This window comes from Accipiter gentilis, chromosome 8 (assembly GCF_929443795.1).
Source record: "Accipiter gentilis chromosome 8, bAccGen1.1, whole genome shotgun sequence".
Classification (NCBI taxonomy): domain Eukaryota; kingdom Metazoa; phylum Chordata; class Aves; order Accipitriformes; family Accipitridae; genus Astur; species Astur gentilis.
The window spans coordinates 16,620,319-16,640,704 of record NC_064887.1 but is presented as its reverse complement, the minus strand read 5'-3'; the positions used below and the strand labels follow the sequence as shown (position 1 = coordinate 16,640,704).

Here is a 20,386-nt window from a genome sequence, read left to right as displayed (position 1 = left end):
GATTTGCAGATTGAAATCCCCTATGCTTTTGAAAATCCCAGCTGGAAACATTATAGTAAATTAATTTTTAAACCAGCTATTCCCAGACCTTTTAATGAAACAATTAATTTGATAATGTCTGTAACATGTTTTTGACTTGTAAAATCAGCAACTCTGTATATTCTATTTATTAATGTTCCTTCAGTAAAATGAATATACAGACACAAGACCAGATGTTTCATTGACATTACCTGTCATGACCCCTTGATGCCCCTCTGATCTACAGATCTGAGGTTCTGACCCAGTAACTGAACAGGGAATCAGTCAGACACTGATTTCTTTGTGAAGGAAATGAAAGAAAAAGAAGAAAAAAAAAAGTGTCTCTCATATCTCCTTTGCAGTGTGAATAGTTACAGCTGTTGACTAATTTTTCTGCATGTATTCTGACTGCATGGCGGCTGCTGCTACTCAGACTATACAGTTACTATATAATTACTTTTATATTAATCACTGAGGTGTTTGAGGTTTGGGGCTATCTCTGTAAGTTTAATTAAAAAGTTTTCTTTAGTCTAATAATCTCATCATGACTTCTGAGCAGGCAGGAGTCAACCTAAGTAACCCTATTAACTTTTGGGATGGGTAGGGAGAAAGCTAGAGAGACAGACAATGCATATCTTCCTTTAGTTACCCCAGGTGATAGCTCTGAATATAAAGATAAAACTATGCAGCCAACAATTCTCATCTCACAAACTGTGGCTACCACATTTGCAACAGAAATCCTGCTCAACTTCTGACAGCTTCTAACCGCTGCTCTCATTTTCTCCGAGCATCATTTTCACAGACTCCATGTGACAGAGTGCAAATCCAATGGGAAGTGCCCAAAGTTACTTCTGAAAACTTCAATTCAGTTACCTTTGTGCCTTCTCAGTTTGGCAGACCTGCAGCATTCCTCAGGGTACAATCATTAAATTCATAGGCACAGAAAATGAGGAACATGTCCTGCACCACGTGACATTTTGAGGTGCTTTTCAAGATAGGAACTTGCCTTGGTGAGCAGGACATAACAGATGCGAAGGGAAGACACTGTTCACAAGCCTGAGATATCTCCTGAAAAACAACAGGACAAATGACACCACAGAGTGAAGCTGTCCCAGATATGCTGTTCCTTGGTCACTAGCCAATTCTGAAAGTTTCACTTAAACCACTTCTAGCTTTTGCTGGGGACATTATTTCTTACCTTGGTAGAGTGTGTTGTATTCTGCTTGTGGGCTTATGTCTTGCTATTTCTGCTATTTTTAGGTGCTTGTAATTTATTAATGTATCTTTTAAGGGCAAATAAAGAGCAACATCAAAAAACAAACTAGTATTTGACTATTTACCAAATAAGAGGTGAAACCATTTACTACTTATATAAATGCAAACATTGTAAGTAAAAGAAATATGTTTTAGTTCACCCAATTTTACCTCAAACAGTGACCAGTTTTGTTTCAAATGACAGTTCATTACCAATAGAGGGAAAAACAGATGAAAAAGGATCTTACTGAGCATCTCAGCATTTACCTCTTTCTAAATGAGGCAGATCTTCACAACCCACTTCCTTTCTACCTTGAAAAATTTATTGCATTAGGTGGAAGGTATCCTTCATTACTATTTGTGCTTCATTTGTAGGCTTGTAAGTTAGCAGTGGACTAAAATTCATGGCAGAATGAGGACACAAAGCAGCAAGCAGTTATTTATTTAGACTTTCCTGTGGCAACAAGCACACATGTCCACGCATGGAATGTGGTTTTTATAAATCTCCACAGACATGCAGACATTCAGCAAGGATTCAAAGGCATCTCAGCATAGCTCCATCCAGCACTGCAAACCTGAGTCACTTATGTGGGCAGATTGCTTCTAAAGAAACTACTTAGGCAATCAGAAGAAGCCCAAATTTTCCATATGGCAATTAGATTCAGATAACAATGGCATAAAACATTCTTGAAAATGGAACTTAACCAGACTGACCAAATTCCCATCGGCTTCATGAGATTCAGTTTCCACAATGGACTTGCATTATTTTAATTGAGACAGATTTTTTTTTTCCCCCAGTTCCTGTCCTGAGAAGCTACTCGAGTTGCTTACTGTGTTTTACTCAGAGGCAGCTGTGATACTTTGCTGATGAAATCACACTTGATGAAAATGAGCAGCAGCTAGCAGATCATAAAATTGCCCTTTAAAATACATCTTCTTGCTGATAACGCTGGTCCTGGGCTATATCCCAGTAGTTTATAGGGCCTGGAGCCTCCTACCAAGAAACAGGTATTTTGAGTGCACAACCATCTTGCTATCATTTTAGTGTCTGATTCTTTCACATCCTGTTTCTGTTCAATTCTGATAGCTGCCCAGGACAGTCCAACCACAATCCTCCTCAGCTGCTGATCATGCTCCACGCACAACCAACGTCACACAGATAAAACGCAGTAGCTAAACTCACTAGCCAATACCTAAAACAGCGATGAAATGTCATCGTCGGGGTCAGTACAAGTGACCTGTCTTCACTGGCTGTATTATTCTATATATATTCAGGCTATCTGCTTTCCAACACACATTTAAACCTGTCAGTTTTTATTAACTATAACAGCTACTTTTTTTTTTCTTTAAAGTTGTCTTTTTTTTTTTTTTTAATGTTGCTTTTATCAGGAGTACAGAAACCTGATTCTAAGTTGAATTGAGCTCACTTAAAGTGACCAAAAAACCCCTTTCTGGCTAGAAGTATCAATACAAATACTTTTGAAGTTAGAATCCCACTATTTGTGTACAGACAACAGCCAACCATCTTCCTCCTGGAAAGTGCACAGCTCTATCTAGAAAGGAGACCTATTAAATGTTTCCAGTTACAGGGTCAAAAATGTCAACTCACATTGCAGCTATAACTAGGATATAAACTGTTTTCTGATTCTGAGATTGAACCCTGCCATTCATAGCAAGCTGATAAACAAAAGACACACATGTACCTCAGTGCATACACACACACCCAGTTCCACAAGTATACATATATATATTAAAAAAACATATGTAAAAATGGCACTTACTAGATCAGCTGGTGTATGACTGATCTATGGCAATCAAATAAGAAACAACATGAGCTGGAGTTTGTTCTTACATAGTTTTATTATGGACTTGCAAACTCTCAGCTGCACTGAGTTGAAGCCTGCCATGTTCCCTTCAAGATCCCTCCCAAATTACACACCAGGACAGCAGTTCACCTCTGCCAGGCTCACAAAAAAGACAAGCGGTGGAGAGAACCAGGAAGGAGGCACATACCCTGTTGCTGCCTGCCAGAAAGAGCTGGAGGAGTACTTCACATGCCTGGCAGGCAGAAGCAAAGGGAATCATTCAGTCCTGTTAGCTGACCACAGTAGGTCAGGTATTGCTGCAAGTAAATACTTGCCTGTGGGGCAGGCATTTGTAGCCCAGGCCCTGAGGGATGGAGGTGCATAGGGGAGCCAGCCTGGAATGGGAACATAAGGTAACAGAGGCAAGAGAGACTAGGAGATAAGCAGGAAAGATTGGGGGCAGGGAAGAGAAGGGAGAAATACAGTGACAGTAAAATATATCAGACAAATCAAAGAACAGAGAGAACACAAAATAAAAAAATCAGTGAGGACAAGTATCTCTCCTATCTGGCTACTTCAGAGCTGAAAACAAAAACCCAAACCAAACAGTATTGAGGGACTGAAAACTAGAAAAATAAGGGAGTAGAGAAACCTTTGGTGCAGAGTGAAACATAACAGCAGAAAACAGAGTGCTTGAGTACTGAGGGGGGCTTCTGCCACCTCTCAAGAGTGGCATTAGGCATGAATTCCCACATTAACATCTACATCTGACTGGAAAAGACAAGAGCTCAAGTTTTAATGGCCTTGTACTCCTGCAATGTTTCCAAATCTTCTAGATTACTCCTATTTCCAGCTGGAGAAGCCCAGGCAAACTGGCATGTGGTATTTATACAGAAGGGAGGAGGAAGTAGAAGAGAAGAATCCTTGTGAAACAGGGTTGCCACACCCAGGCACACACCTGCTTCCACACTTCTCCCTATGGTTTGGCCACCAGCTGGGAAACAAACTAAGCTACAAGTTCCTTACTCCTTTCCTCCTGCTGCAATCCACCAGTACAAGACAAAGCAACGTTACTCTTGAATCAGAGATCGGTGCAAATGATGAGCTTTCCCTCCCTTTTGTTTGATACAATTTAGCTGCTACAGTCAGGGGCATCCTCAACATAGCAAGTACTGCAGAGTGCTTATAGAGGGGCAGCTAGATTATAGCAATCATCTGAAAAGGGGAAGAGAACATCTTGAGATGAGTGCAAGCCTGCCAATGCCAAGATATTTGTTGTTGCCTTATCAGCAGATCAGCTGATGATACAGCAGTTGTAACTGCCAGCTGTTCCTTTAACAAAGATGCTCATGAGTGCAGCATATAAATACAACAGTGGTCTCCAGTACTCACCTGCAGCCTTCAGCAGCAATGGAACTCTCACATGGAGAACAAGGGCCACTTACAGTCTTCATGGTGCTCCCCTTGGGCTCTCCAGGTGTTTGAGGTTACAGTTGCATTCCCCAAATTTACAGCATCTACCAGCTGTTACCCTGGGAGTAAGTTGAAGACACATCTGGGATCCAAATGAACGTCACTAAATCAAACAATTCCCTAATTATAGGGGCTACACAAAAAAGAATTTAATGACCTTGTTACATTATCATATTAAAAAGAACACAGCCTTTCCCAACAGGAATGAAAGCTACTTACGAAATCAGTCTGCCTATTATTCCAATGGAGACTGCCCTTGCAGGCTGCCAGTGGGCTAATGACAGCCACTGCCCTCTGCACCTCCCCCTGGGGAAACTGTCAAAACTGAGCAATGCAGAGGTGAAGCTGTATGGAGGCCTTCAGGACATGGATGGGTTCTCCTAGCTGACACCCCCAAGCACCAAGTCCTCTCGTCCTGTTAGATGAAGCAGAAGCAAATCCATTGCCTGTGTAAATTGTCCCCGAGGTGAAGGTGGGAGAGTGGTCCCTTCTCGATACCGCTCCATTCACACTGCTGCCTACTGAGCCAGTGACAGCTACGCTGTTCACATGCACATTTACAGTCAATTAATTTCCCACATGACTTTTGAGCCAAAACCCATTCCTGGAAGGGAAGGAACTGCTGCTCTGACTTGGACGTAAAGAACCAGAATGGAGACAAAGGAGATAATGTTTTTCTGGTCCTGCTCAGACTCAGTCATCAAATTTTAGACAATATTGCCATTAAACAACTGAGAAATAAATTTGTAGCTTACCCCAGACTCACAGAAAGTAAGACCCTCTGTTTTTCAAATATCTGTGATTGTAAAGTTAAGTGTGGACAGTGGAAAGAGGAGTGTTGAAGATACCAGACCAATTAAGTGCTGATTTTTAAAAAGAGGAAGAGGTAAAGGACTCACTACAACTTAAAAAATGTTAAAAAAAGCAGTGAAAAGAGCGAAGAGTTCACTTAGCAAGTAATCACTGATAGCAAGGGCCTAACGTAACATTTTGCCTGGGCCATTTCTAACCAGGAATGATGCATGGGTAGCTACTTCCTTCACTACAGCTGCTGAGTCTTGCCCTGTAATTGTAAGAGCAAAGAATTTTCTACAAATTGATAAACTGCACTATATTAGAGCAAATGGTTTTAAAGGGGTAATACGCAGGGATAGGAGATACCAGCAAGCAGACAGAAAAATTTTCTCTGGGTTGAGAAAGTGACCTTGGTGGACAGGCACAGCCACAGCCTCCATACTTTAACAGTTGCCTTATATGTGCTTTATGTGTGGTACTTGGCACTATATTTGGATGCAAAGAGAACATGCTATGCATTGTGCATCTACAGCTTGAGAGGAGAGCGAACATCAGAGCTGATGAACAATACCAATATATATTTCACAACCATCATACCAAAAAAGGCATACTGTAATGCTTTCAAATAATTTTTAAAAGTGCTATGAAAGTTTCCGATAGATGTGCACTAGTGATATTATGAAAAGGGGAAGAGGAGGGACAGGGAATAGGAGGACTTTGGGTGCAGCACATCTCTCTGTTCTTGTGCTGACCGCTGCTTTGCTCCTCAAAGCTGCCTCTAGGAGAAGGAGGCCACCCTCTAAATTGCTGGTTCAGTGTGAAAGCAGGAGACCTACAGCACTGAGACCATTGTCACTCTCACACCCAGTATCAGCTGAGCAGCTGGACACCTGGCAGCTTAACGAACACCCAAAGCACAGGGAGGGCTTTTAAGGAAGAGGGACTCTCCTAGCTGCAGGCACATTAAGGGCATGTTATAAACTGGATTCCTGCATAGCTCTGCAACTCTTAGAACTGCAGTATTGACGTGGTATCCAGTAATGCCCAGCGGTTGCTTCCTCATCGCAACAGCAGCTGTGTTTTCTGCAAGAGGAATGGTAACTAAAAATAATCTGGCTTTGACTTCCTCTTTCTAACACTCCAGTCTCTTTTAAAAAGATTTTTTTATTCTCCCAGAAACAGCAAGGAGAATGTAACAGACAAAACCAGAATGGTCACCTGCACAAAGAGAACAGCAGCATTAGAAAGCTCAGAGAACAGTAGGAAACTACAATAAAGATCAGGGACACCAAGAAAAAAAAATTAAAAAAAATGTTACAGTTCTGAGCAACATCCTCCAAATTCCCTTTCACACTTTCAGTGAGCTTTCTGTTAGGCCTCTACTTGTATGAACCAGTTAGCGGTGCTGATCAAAAGGGGAATACAATCTGGATGTTGCTGAATGCAATTCATTTGCTCATTAAAACATATTAAAAGAAAGAACGGTGCTCAGCAAGCAGCTTCTCCTTCCTCTCCCTGAATCCTGTCCCCACTTGGCAGAAAGCACCACCCTCTTACCTTCTCCCTTCTCAGCTGCACCCCCTCACCATTAACTCCCATACCATTTCCACTTTCACCATACTCTCCTGCTTATTTCTTACTTCCTGGTTCCTTTCCTCAGCCTCACTGATACAACTTCACATCCCAATTTCAGGGGTCATCACAAACCTCTGTGGGCCAGAGAAGATGGTAAGCCCAGAAAGTGCTTAGAACCATCTGTGGGCTATCTCCCAGACATTCTGGGGAAATCACCCTGCTGTACCAGGGCCAGTACAGCACCTCTGCACCACTGACAGCTCTAGAAAAGGATAAGAGAAATACAGATGTTGCTGGTGAACTGTGACCAGGGCTTCTCCTTTAGCAGTATATAACACTAGATAAGAAAAAGTAAAAATAATGAAATCTTTAAATATCTTGGTAGGTGGTGTTAAAAGTAATCACAAGAACATAGAATATTAAGTAGGTTTTGGTACCTTTTTAATGGGAAAATGGAGAAAAACAGGACCTCAAATATACCACAACAAAGAAACAGAGAAAGTAAAAGATCTGTAAACTGAATCCAAACATAAGCAATGCTTTATTGGGATATAGCAAGCAACCTATCAAATAGGGAACTGGTACAAACAGATTGAACAAGACTCTCTTTTAACAGAGATGTATGGTGACAAGACAGCTTCTTTCAGTTTTTAAAACAACTATTCAAACCGTTAAGTAAAGCATTAAAAAAAAAAAAAATCAACCATTACAACACCAATGACAGACAATATTAAAAATGTGCAGAATTTTACTCTTTTTACAAATTTCTGCATAATGTTAGAAAAAAGTTATCATAAATTAAAAAGGAATAAAATGAAGCTCTTTTTTTTTTTTTTGCAAAGCAACACAAACTTTTAAAAACCAACTATACTTTACATAGAACTACTATTAAAAACAGGTGAAAACAAGCTGAAAATTTAAAGGACAGCAAAAAATACACAACCCAGTTTCACCTGTCAGCAACGCCTTCTGCTATCGAAGGGGTTATGTTAGTTGTATGTACAGCTTTAAACATTGCAGCATACCACGAGTAAACCTTAATAAGGTCAAAATAGGACCCTCTGCAAAAAAGGGTGAGTTGGCAAGTGTTAGTCCCATCCTAAAATTATAAGTAGCAATAAATTTAGTAGGTCTTTACTGTAAACCAAAACCTACTTTAGTTGGTTTCTCTCTCCCAAACATGAATGTAAACTTTATTTGAGATAGGGGGTTTTTTTGGTATTTTAATTCATGAAACCAAGAACATGTCTGGCTCAAAAATGAGAATGACATACCTCCCTTTTGTTCTGGACACAGTGATGTAGCTATCTCAACATGCTCATTGACACTTCCTAAAAGAGAAAATCATTATCTACTATGTAAAAAATACACACCACCTCTCTCAGTTCAGACTCAGTATATAGTATATTGCCAACTCTATCCAATAGGATATATACTGTAATTTGGTTTAAATTCTTAATAGATATATTCTCTCTTTACAAAGTTCCATCACATGAAACCAAATTGCTTATTTATTATTTGAGGCACAACATGACCCCAATTAGACAATTCGCTATAAAGAGTTGTTCTTTAGATGTTGTGTCTGTAGAGGTTTTACGTGATATTCATAGATTTTCAGCGCAGGCCCCAGTTTTAATGAAAGTCCAGTCAGTACATCATTTCTTGTCATCAACAGTAATGATTTGCCATCAATTTCCTATAAGAAGAATTAAAGAATTGATAAAGACAAATGTACAAATCTAACAGATGAGAACAGTCATGCAACAAATGGAAGACTACTACAGAGGATCAATGAGAAAATAAGTAGTAGTCTTTATTTTCCTGAAACTATGTTTATAGCTGCTAAATTCTGCTGTCTGCTTTTCAAGTGCTCACCTGCGCCGACTACGGCATAAATACTATTTAGTCAAGCACAAAACCCAAATAAGCCTGATTTCAAAATTTCCACCTTGTAAATATGTTTCAGATTAATAGGTACATATGCAGATTGCCTAGTTATCAGCCATTAAGGGAAGGATACTCTTAAAAAGAAGGCTTATGAAGTGCACTTCTGAAAAATTACCATTAACAATGATATACAAGTTTGGACTAGTCAGTATCTACTAATAACTTCCAGTGCCTTCTTTAAAGGGCCAGCCTTCCCACGTGTCCGAGGGTGGGGTGGGGCACAGCAAGTAAACTAAAACAACCCCCCCCTGCAATCAGAAATTTTAGAAGGGCCTAACTGTGGAGCTCAACACTCTGAGGGAACTTCTCTTCCTCCACTTACAACGGAAGAGGCTAAAACCAGCAACAGGTCTCAACAGCTTAGGTCTCAACAACCTGTACTTGTTCCTGCTTAAAATTCCCACTTTTAAATCACAGATATGCTTGGGGTTTTTTTTCCTCTCAAAATTTGGCTTTCTGACCTACTTAGATTAGAAATCCTGTAGGCTTTCCCACCTCAAAACCTTGTTGTATGTTTGAAAACTACCTGATTTTTCAAAGGTCAAAATGGAAGAGAAAGAATCCACATCTCTCAACTCCCATCTCCATTTTAGACATGGGACCATCCTTTTCTTTACACATACCTACAGTTCAGCCACACTGCACTATTCAGGAAACAGGAGCTATAGCTACGCAACAATGCATTGACTGGTGTCTTGCAACACAGCCAGACTTCCCAAGGTCATCGTAGCCCAAAGTAGTATATAGTCTTATGGCATTCTCCTGCACTGGACTTCACTCTGCTGTTGCATTCTTTTTTTACTTTTAATTAAAAATTTTAAAAAACAGTGTTAAATGTTGAGTTTGTTATCAATAGCCAACAACCAGTGTAAATGCTAGCTTATATTGTTGTTGTCCATGATAATGTTGCCAAAATTTTGTATTTTTATAAATATTATAAACATCACACATAATTTATCCCACTGCAGCATCTTCCTTAGAAATATTAAATGTTGTCTTGGAAATGTCAGAGATCCCATCCTTGATTACAGCTCAATGTGAAAACAGGAAGACTTACATTAGAGTTCAGCATGAATTTCTCCAGGCTGATCTCTCTTTTGATATGATAAAGTTTATAAATACAAAATATATGGACAAATACAACATAGTCCAGGATCAGCTGAAAGCAGAATTTCTTTAAAATCTCCCCAAGAGATATGACTGCTAATCCCTAACAGGAATGCAATGTAACAGTATTTCTAAAAGAAAAAGTTTCCAATAACTTTTTATTCAATTATAGCAGGTGCCTCTTTCCAATTACTGTTGAGAATGTTAATGGTTAAAACCAGTTTCTATCCTCTCTTTTCCATTTGTCACAATTCTTTCTGGGGGAATTTTGACACCAGTTATTATTTTGCTCATTGCTATGACTGATCTGAAGTTGCCTTTTCTGCTGCTGTTCAACAATGCTATGAAGGAAGAACAGCCTCCAGCTTGGGAGGATCCAAATGAAGTGAATTGAGTACCTGGAACAGGAGAAACTCCAAGAATAGGAAGATAGCATCTATTCCTTTCCCTTCTCCTTCCACAGTGTTTCCTGTGGATTCTAGAAATGTTGGTAACTACTAAGGCTTCCACTGAATATCAAATTGATTCTCTAAACATATCTGGGTAGAAGTGAGCAATTATGTATTCAGAATTCAAGTGGTTTATATCTTTGTGTGTATTGTAAGCTTTACCTCTTCCACTTGTTTTTAGTTTTCCACTTAAACCTGCTTCTGTAGATTTGTCGTAGTCATTCCATTTTTTGGCACCAGGTAAGATTTTGAATGCTTTGGTGACTTCTCTGAATTTCTTTTCTGTGTCTCCTCTATTTTCTGGATTTTTTTTCAGGATGCAACTTCCATGTATGCCTTTTTAATGTCATCTGCAGAGGCACCCCTCTGCACAACTAGAGGTAATAGTAATTTTCCACTGTGCCAGGATGACCTCAGCAGCAATAGCATATTGTCTTCAGCAAATTACCAGAGGACCAGTTAAGCCTCAAGTTCTCCCAGCACTCCTTCGCCAAGTCACTGAGGACTGCAAAGATTTACAGTACAGCTAACATGAAAGCATGTCAGCCAGCATGCTCTTCCATGCCATGGCTCTGCTAGAAGGCAGCAGTGGACACAAGCTAGCATCAAATCCCATTTTCCCTTCTGGTAAGGCATTGCAGTGAGGCCACCAAACTATCATTGGGTTACTTGGGCTTATCTGGCTATCGCAATACTAATGGTTAAGAAGCCACACGAGCAATAAAAAAGGTCAGGCATGGCGCTATCACGTCTCGAGACACAGCAAACAGCTTCAGTCTTTGAGTGAGCCACGGCCCCCCTGGTCCCGAGGCTCCTAGAGAAAGCAGGCAGAAGTTCTTTGAGGGTGTTCACACCCTCATCCTGCATCTGGCCTGCCTCTCTCTTTAGTTATCCTGTGCCCCCAACTTCTTAGCTTGTCTGATTTGCTTGCTGATGTTAATTTTTTTCATTATTGGGCAACATCTTTCAGTGGAATCTGTTTTCATCAGTGAACTCTTTTGACTTGCTGACATCAGTGGAACTCCAGGAAGGAATAATGTATAATCATCATACAATCATCACTTCATACTAGCACTTACAATACAGTTTTAATAAAACATTCCGCAGTCCCTAAAATGTCTTCCCGTTTTCCTTAAAATGTTGTAAGAAAAATTCAGGTCTTAAAAATTCTTTGAGTCACTTGCTTTGGGTGAGTCCAGGTGTATTCAGATTCATCAAAAGAAAGTGTGGACTCAGTTACTGTTGTGTAAAAGCTGAATGTAATAATAGATCTCATGATTATATTCTCAGCTATGGATGTTTTGTACGGGAACCATTGTGCTACCCCTACTGAAGCAGTTCAGTGGAACACAATTTCCCAGTGTTGTAGGTGAAACAGAATACTTTCCTCTACCATTTACAATCTCATTCCCCTTCCAGTACATATTCAGGGCAGTAGCAGATCAAATGAATTTAGGTTTCTGGGGCCCAGGGAAGCTGCAGTACAAGTGGCAGAGAAAAACAGAGATGGCCAGAGCTTCAGCTGCATGCCTGGTGACTCTATAGACAGAGGATGGCTAAGGGTTCAAAGTGAACCTGACTGCACTGCCACACCTGGAAGGTCTGGGAGATCCTGATAACAGATACCATAAGTACACAGAGTTAAAATGAGTGGCTAGTAAACAGTGTAGAGGAACCAGACCACCACCACCGGTAAGAGGTTAAGAACACGGTTGTTCCTGGGGCTGTTCCTGGTGCAGACAGGGAATGGACTGGCAAAGTTGGCATGGAGAACCAGGCACTTGCTGCTTCTCATGCTGCTAAGGGAATGGAGGGAGAACGAAGTGGCAATGACTTCTGCTGTGAGTGTCCATCCCACATCTCCTGGACACATCCTGGTGGCAGCTGTCAGCCTTTCCCTCCAAGGCTTTGGCATAAAGTGAAGTTGGCAGGAGAATCTCAGCCACGTTTCTGCCCATGGCTATCCTAGCAGAGCCTTGGCAACACATTGCTAAAAAGCAGCTTACTTCAGCTATCCTCCTGAAGCCACTTGCCCTCACTGCAGAATACTAATAAAACCTTTACACTCCACTTCTATGCTGCTCTCCGTCAGGCTGTTGCAAATTGCTTTGCCAAAACTCATGAGTTAGCCTCACCTTGCTGCTGCAAGATCAGTAGTAATTACTGCAGTATTATTGACAAGCTGGCTGAGGTGCAGAGAGGTTAAGATATTTGATGAAAGTCAGAGGTATCTGTCAGTATAAGGAAAAAAACTCCCAGAGGCCACAATTACTTTTGTCTGTGTGTGGTTTTTTAAGCCACATTTCCAGAGTTGTTGAGGAGACACAGATGCTGGTATTTTTTTGCCTGTTTACTCATCTTCAAATTCTGAAAATTTAGTAGCAGCTGCAGAAAGAGCCCTTCTCTGCACCCTGCCAGAGAATTACCCAACACCAGGCTTTTCACCCCTAAGAACAAAGAGGTAAATTTAGATACTTGGTTACACTCATCAGTTACAATCAGATGGGATTTCACTGTCCAGGTCTGAAGGTCAGCAAGTGTAACATGACCAACAGTAACATTATTTCACATTAGATGTACAGTTTCCCTGCAAAGCTGCCAGTAACTTGCACTGCCTCAGTGCCTTGGAAGGTCAAGCCATCTATTTTGATAACTAAATACAAGTGTTGGTAACTAATTTCCTGGTAGTTGCACACAAACCTATAGACCTATCAAGGAAGGTGCTGAACTGACAATCTGGAGATGCAAGTTCCTTCTCTAGGGAACAGGTGGGCTCTAGGCCAAGTAAGCCAACTTCCCTATCCTGCCCCGCTAATACACCTTACCAGTGGAATGATAGGTAAGTTACAACGGGCCATATGACTGTTAAGCTCTTTGCTGATCAAATCTACCAAAAGGAGCCATCCATTAGCATCAGCAGTTACAAGGCCCAGAAATGAAGACCCAACATCTTTCTCAGACTGAGCCCTACAAACATGCTGCTCCTGTGCCTAAAAATCTTTTTCCCCTTTATTGCCAACTTGTCCTTTCCCTGTTCACTTGCACTGCCAAGTTTAATGCAACACAGCAGTTGCTTTTTCACCCTAGGTCTTCAAAAGCAACTTGCTTCTTAGGAGTCCTGGATTTTATAAATACTCATGAGTGTATTTGCACAGTACACCAAGGAAGAAGGGAACTACCATTCACATTTTAAATAACAAGACAGTGAAACTGGGTGGGTTATATAGGGAGACTGAGTCCGAGCTGAAAAATTTGTTTAGACTCCTCACCTTTGTTTTAAGCAAACTCCAAGCCATTATCCACACCTTGTAGAACAATATTATTACTCAAAGATCATAGTCCCATGGATTTTCACCCAATGACAGACTCAAATACCCTCATTAATGTGGGATTTTCACTCCCATTTAACAGCATATAACCAGGTCTATGGCAAAAATGTGCAACATGAGAAACTGGTGGCAGTCAAAAGGTGTTTCCTAACAGATTTACCTGTTCTTGAAAAGCATTGGCTTGTTCTTCAAATCCAGCTGTTCTGAAATAATTCACAACATCGGTAACAGCCCAGTCAGCAGGATCCGGAGGTCTCCCGTTCTCTACTGAACTGCAAAGTGCAAATCCAGACAAGTAATCACTAAACGTGTGCAGAAGGTCTGCTGCTTCTCTGTGCATAACCCATGTACATCTCCTCCTTCCTTGTTTCTCCAGGAAAAATACCCTTTGACACACCTCCCCCCGCCCTGATACAGAACAGTCACTCCTGTTCTCCTCCATTTCAAAGACCTGATGCTGGGGACAAATGAGGTACCTCCCTTCAGAAAAGAAGAAAGTATATGAATCTTCCTATCAGCCAAAGGTAATCAGTCAGGATCTTTTCCTGCAAGTGTGCTGCCTTTGCAGTTGGAGAACAAAGACTACCATGACTGAGGTACCAAATCCTTGTCTTTCAAGACTGCAGCTTGTTTTCAGCTACCAAGTACTTATAAAGAATTGCAGTATGTGGATTATTCTTTTCCCAGATGAGACTGCGTTTCCTTGTAACATGGGTAGAAACTACTGGAAACCATCTTTACCTTGTAAAAAAAAAAAAAAAAAAAAAAAAAAAAGAGAGGCACCAATGATTGCACTAATTGCTCAATATAGAAAATTTCCCAAAATTGTTTCTCGGCTCATCTTTGGACAAATCTATGGACTTTTAAAATATCTATGAATTTGAGAAAACATCTGTTAAACACAATCAGAATGAATTCCTTCTGTGATTGACCTCAGGCAATTGCTTTCCACAGTAGCAAAACCAACCAAACATTCATATTACTATCCTTATCCTGCATTTCTTACTCTCAACCTGCCATCACCCTATCTCAGATAACTGTTGTGATTCTGCAATTTCTTGGTAAAAAAGACACAGCGAGCTTGATTGCCTTTCCTGTAGCAATTTAGGAGGATGAAGAGCAAGACATCAAAAGAAAGAACTTCTTTAACATGTTTCTCCAACTAGAAGTCCCAAAGTTCATCCCAGACATTTTCCACTGTTCTGTGTGCTTAACCATAATGCTAATGAAGAAATATTGAAAATGTACAGATCAGGGCAGATGTCAGAATCCTGTCCATTTCAGGTTCTGAAGCTTAGAGGCAGGACTTTGATTTTTCAACAGCACCAGCTGGAAAAGAAACACAGATTATACTCTCCTGAAAGCATTTTTGTTCTGTCCTTCAAATTTTTCTTTTCCAACCGTCACTGCCTCTGCCTTGCCTAGACTTGTATGCCTTTCAGCAAAATAACTGAGTGAATCAAGGGCCAACCATTTTTCCAACCAGCCATGAAGACAAGTGAACAGAATCACATATAATGCCTTCCATCACTGTTTCCACAACATCCCAACTTCTACAACTAGGTGAGCCCTGGGAAGGAGGACTCACAAACACAGTGATTTCTGCTTCTCCCCTAACTCTTGGAACGTACCTGTTAATATGGCAAGAAAATTCTGGCTCTAGGGACTCACCCTGCAACCTCAATACCACACTATATGCTGCCCTTCTAAACTTCTAAAAACTTCTAAAAGCAGTTTCTTTCACTTATCCCATGGAATATATACATATCTCAGAGCAATGAGCAAAGGGCCAGAGTTTCTTACTTTTGTTCATCAAGTAATGACTGAATTCATGAATCGCTTCACTGATTGTGATTACACAGAAAGGCAACACTCAGCAAAATTGAAAATGAGACTATCTGGCCTTATCAGAGCTACACTTTTTTTTTTTTTTTTTTAATCAAAGAATGCCTTTCAATTAAGATTTGTGGTGCTGTGCACACTCTGAGGCTTAAGAAGTAAAACGTGAAAAGCACCACACAAAACCTATACATATTTGTAAAAGCAGCATTTGAAGAATTATATTTAAATCTTTGCATTTTCTCTAAGACATCGAGTATCTCTTTCAATGACTCATCTTCTACTTAGAATTAGAATAAATAAACCAACCCCCAACAACTCAATATTTAAAAAAAACCCCAAAACCAGAAAAAAATCCTAAAAAGTATTGAATATAATTCTTCCTAAAAAGCAAATAAAAGATTCAGTCTCTAAAAATACCTCTTAACTGTATTTTGCTTACTTCCCCAAACACTTTAATTTCAAGATAAATATGGTCCCAAACCCTCCTTCCCACAATTTTTTATTTCAGCCCAGGTGTATTAGTTCTTCACGTAGCTCTTTTTTTACTGCTGGGGAACTACAACTTGGTCCAGCCTCATCCCAAGCTCAACTGTGATGACTTCAGGGGCTCTACCTTAGTCATTAACTAATCACAGGAAATAATTGCATGTTCCTGCCTCAAGGAAGAGCATCATGCTGGACCTCAAGTGGAGCCAGTTTCCACAGCTACAGCTGCAGAAGACTCAAAGGCATGTGGCAGACAGTTGGAAGCTGGCTGGATTTTAACCCACCTACCCACACAGATGCCCAATTGGCTTCTAGACTTTAACAGTCTCCTCCTTGCCCTGCTGTTGCACATGGCTCTATTTTTTAGACATGAAAAGGGAATATGTAACAGCCATGGCTTAACCACACACTGGTTTATGCCAGACATCCTGGATGCTGTAAAATCTTAAGAAGACTAGCATTTTAGGCTTTGTAATGAGGTACTAGATGCATTGATAATGAATAAAGAATAGGCTTGTCTGCTTTCCGCCACTGTCCCTGTGCCTTTATTGCCATCATGTGGTAGAAGAAGCAAGCCCTGAAAGGATATAGCTGTGAACAAACAGATTTTATCCAAGCTATTTATAACCACTTCAAGAAAGTGCCAAATACTTCCTTTGTAGATATACGCACATACATACTGTATACACTCATTTAGAAACCACAGCACCTGATCAGTTTAATTACAATCCCCATCAGTTTTAAAAAGCTACCTTCACAATAAGTAGTTGAGCCTTTATCACCTAAGCCTCAGCAGAAAACGATTAAACAAACTGTCCTTGCTTTGACTGCCTCCCTTCTCCTCCCACCACAGAGTCCTCTTTGTAGAAGTAAGACTGCCAACTGAAGGTGGCTTCTGAGGGACATACACTATATAATCTATTCACAGTCACTGAAAAGGAAAATGCATTTTATGTTGGTGTGGTGTAACCAGTGCCTCAAGTAAAGGGGGAGCATGCTGATTTTAATGGCTGCCATCAGATCTTTTGATGCTGTGTCATGATCAGTTGTTTTATCAGCATCCTGAAGTGACCATTATTATTACTATTATTATTATTACTCTAGTACCTGGGAGCCTAAGCATTGTCAAGTTTTCTTGGAAGGCTTATGGAAAAGAGATCTGAAAGAGAAGAATGAGGTGCAGCTTTCCTGAAACATTGCAGTTTGAGAGGACAGACTAAGGACTCTCCCTAGTACCTTTCTTTCTTTCTTTTTTTTAATATATCCATATCTATGTGTATATATATATATCTATCTCAGCACGACTTCTATAACCCTAAAGCAGCAAGGCCAAATTTTTTTCACACAGAACTCCACTTCTCAGATCATAACTTCATTCAGAATTGCTAGTCCTAATCTAAGAATTGCTGACCTTTGAGGATATGGAAATGCCTCCAAAATGGATCCTATCCCTTAGCCTGCAGTCTACCACACTAAAGAAAATTGTATAGCAGTGCACACCACATCTCCGTCTTATTCCCACCCTAGGTCTGAAGTAAAACCCCAGCAGTTTAGGGCTTCTCCAGCAAACAGCTTAAAATAACTGTTCCAGGAGAGAACTGACACCAAAGACATATGCTGCTGCTACTACTCCTCAGCTCTAGATGGCTGGGCAGTCAGCAGAAAAGGGCATATGTCTCTCTGAATGAGACAGAGAAGAGACTTCCACACAGGACACTTTTCTCCATCAGGCACCGGTTCTTCAAAAGCCACTAGCAGACAGGTGAGCCGAGGTAGAGTATTGGTTACAGTGCTACCACTTGTTTTAGTCTCTGGCTGAGGAGAAATCAATGGAGAAAGGTATACCCCTAACTTCAAGTTACTAGCATCGACATCTCTCCATTGCTGTACAGTCCTCCCACACAACACTTTTAATCAATTCAGTGCCTAAGACTCTTCTATTTTGAAGTTGAAATACAGTAAAAGTAATCGAGAACAGGGAAGGTTTGAAATGAGCAAAGATGGAGGTGCCCACCATTGCCAACCACGTTAAGTCAAAGGAAAACTACAATCAAAATCCATGTGCTGTCTACATAATCTGAACACTATGGATTCACTTACTTTTTGACATCCAGAGAGCCATTTTCCTTGTTTTCCATGTCAACAGTTAGCATGGGGAGGATAGAGGTTTCTTTTACTTCAGCAACTGATCAATAGGGGGGAAAAAAGCTGTGTTTAATCATTGGTAGTATGAAAAGAGCAGCATAACGTAACAGAAACAAGCATTCTACAGGGACACAACCATGTTTCAACCTGAGAGCAAAGGTGCTGTCAAAGGCTGCTTTCCTCAGAAGCCTGGAAAAGCTGGTAATAGCTAACGAACCAGGAAAAGCTGACCTGTGCTTCCAACACAAAAAAACCACGTAATGTCTGAAAATCAAGGAAAGTAACGTTACATTTGATCCTTTCTGAAACTAATAAAATTTTGATCAAACTATATATTCATACACATAGAGATTGACCTGCAATATATAGCTAGATATCAAGAGAGCTTATTATGCCTTCAGTCGTCCTGCTATAAAGAGGATCCAAACGGACATATGATCTTATCCCTAGAAAGGTTTTGAAATTCGTAGCCTTGTTTTACAAATTGGGAATCTGGGAAATGGATGAGCACGAAGTGACTTATAACCATCTCACACATAAAGCTGATAAGCAGAGTTACTCATTGATCACCAAACTCCTGAGGCCTAGATCAGTATCTTATCTATAAGACCATCCTTCCTGCACCAGCAGAACTTCTTCTATAGGTATGGTGTACTGAACTCTGAAATGGAAAGGAGCACACGAAGGACACAGGAAAAAAATCCAGTTTGTTTCCCTCCTCGCAGCATGCTGGAATACTTTCACCACACAGCTTTTTCCACCACTCCACGAAACACGCAGAAATGACCCGACCGTTTTTTTCCCTGTTCTCAAGTAAGCCATTTCTATTTCAGAGAGCACCAAAGAACTGACCAAGGACTCAGGATGTTATTGCTGTAGCATTAATGGATGCCAGTGAAATGTCACAGAGCTCTGGGGAAGTACAGAACAGGGAAATCACGCTCTTCAGCTAAAACTTTGCAAAAATGGAGTATAGCAATTAATACTGATGTTAAAAAAAAAAAGAAAAAAGAAAAAAAAAGAGACCCTTTATTATACAGCTAGCAGCATGTAAAGCACCAAGAAAACAGTAACAAACTAATCGAAAAGATGCTTCTTCCTGTACCGCTGACCAAATAACTCAACGCATTCCCTCAAATCACTTCGTGGTTCACCTGAGGTGACTGCAAAACGACAACCGCACCAGCCTATCTGCGGAAGGTCCCCTCGCCCCGGCCGCGCAGGAGCCGGCAGCCACACCGGGCTCGGGGCAGGGCACCTTCCACGGAGCCCACGGCCCCGCGCAGCCACCCGGTCGCCGGGGGGCTCCCCTTCCCGCCCCCGGCGTGCGAGGAGACGGCTCCGCCGGGACTGTGTGACACGCGTTCACCATTTTACAAGCATCTCCGAAACCGTTCGCCAGGCAGCACTGCACCACATTGTCATTTTTTGGCTGGGGGGGGGTGGGGTGGGGGGGTGGGGGGGAAGTAAGACAGAAAAACCTACCTACGAGCAACTAAACCAAAGCATTGCTACAGGCTGCTCCGGAGCGGCGGAGCCCCCGGCTCCCGCCCCCCCCGCCGGCAGCGGGGCGCTCTGAGGCGGCTCAGTTTGACACCGGGCAGCAGCCCCGCCTGGCTCCCGGCCCGCGTGACGCGGCCGCCACACACGGCCCGCACCAACCGCCGCCCGCGTCATGGCGGACGTTTTAAAGGCGCAGCGCTGCACCGCCCCCCCCCCCCCCACCCCCCCGCCGGCGCGGTCAGGGGGCCCGGGGCGCCGCGGGGTCCCCCCGCCTGCCGCCCCCTTCCTCGCAAGCGCCCGCACCGCGGAGGCTCGGGAGGGCGCCCCGGGAAGTTTGTCGGGCTGGGAGCGGGGCCGGGGGGGGGGTGGGGGGGGAGCAGGGACCGCCGCCTCCGGGGAGCGGCGTCCCTCCGGCAGCGCTTACCTGCGGGGGAGCCGCGGGCAGGGCGGCGGGGGCAGCGCCGGTGCCGGAGGACTGCGGGCACGGGCGGCCGCGAACCCGCCCGCGGCACACGGCTGGAGAGGAGCACTCGGTGCCAGATTCATGACCCGAGTTTCTCGGGACCTCCTTGTAAACATTTCTACTCCTCCTACCAAATGGGGTCTGTGTAGTAGCCGTAAGGGGCGGGGGGGTCCGCAGATATTTTTTGAAGGATGC

At 42.0% G+C, this 20,386-nt stretch overlaps 1 protein-coding gene across 5 annotated transcripts; it reads right to left on the bottom strand.

Annotated features, from left to right (window-relative positions):
- Positions 1-1,051: 1,051 nt before the first annotated feature.
- SAMD13 (sterile alpha motif domain containing 13) lies at positions 1,052-20,178 on the bottom strand. 5 transcript variants are annotated; one of them, XR_007507066.1, is made up of 6 exons: positions 19,711-19,830; positions 18,181-18,265; positions 13,913-14,024; positions 8,195-8,616; positions 4,470-4,609; positions 1,052-1,086 (listed from the first exon to the last, which is right to left on the bottom strand). XR_007507066.1 is itself a non-coding variant. In XM_049808843.1 (4 exons), exons 2-4 carry the CDS (start codon positions 18,231-18,233, stop codon positions 8,473-8,475), a joined length of 309 nt encoding a protein of 102 aa, XP_049664800.1. In that variant the 5' UTR covers positions 18,234-18,265; positions 20,153-20,178; the 3' UTR covers positions 7,409-8,472. The 5 variants fall into 5 exon arrangements, 3 of the variants coding, with proteins under 3 accessions (XP_049664800.1, XP_049664799.1, XP_049664801.1); XR_007507067.1 differs by lacking the exon at positions 1,052-1,086 and adding an exon at positions 3,473-3,509; XM_049808843.1 differs by lacking the exons at positions 1,052-1,086; positions 4,470-4,609; positions 19,711-19,830 and adding an exon at positions 20,153-20,178 and having other exon boundaries at positions 7,409-8,616.
- Between the last annotated feature and the right edge of the window lie 208 nt (positions 20,179-20,386).

What these genes read in the sequence shown, in the direction of transcription:
- SAMD13 (XM_049808843.1), bottom strand. Translation starts at nt 18,233, where the DNA reads ATGCTAACTGTTGACATGGAAAACAAGGAAAATGGCTCTCTGGATGTC. An exon ending in GGCTCTCTGGATGTCAAAAA is followed by an intron (nt 14,025 to 18,180) that starts GTAAGTGAATCC and finishes TGCACTTTGCAG; the next exon opens with TTCAGTAGAGAACGGGAGAC. An exon ending in CCAATGCTTTTCAAGAACAG is followed by an intron (nt 8,617 to 13,912) that starts GTAAATCTGTTA and finishes TTCTTCTTATAG; the next exon opens with GAAATTGATGGCAAATCATT.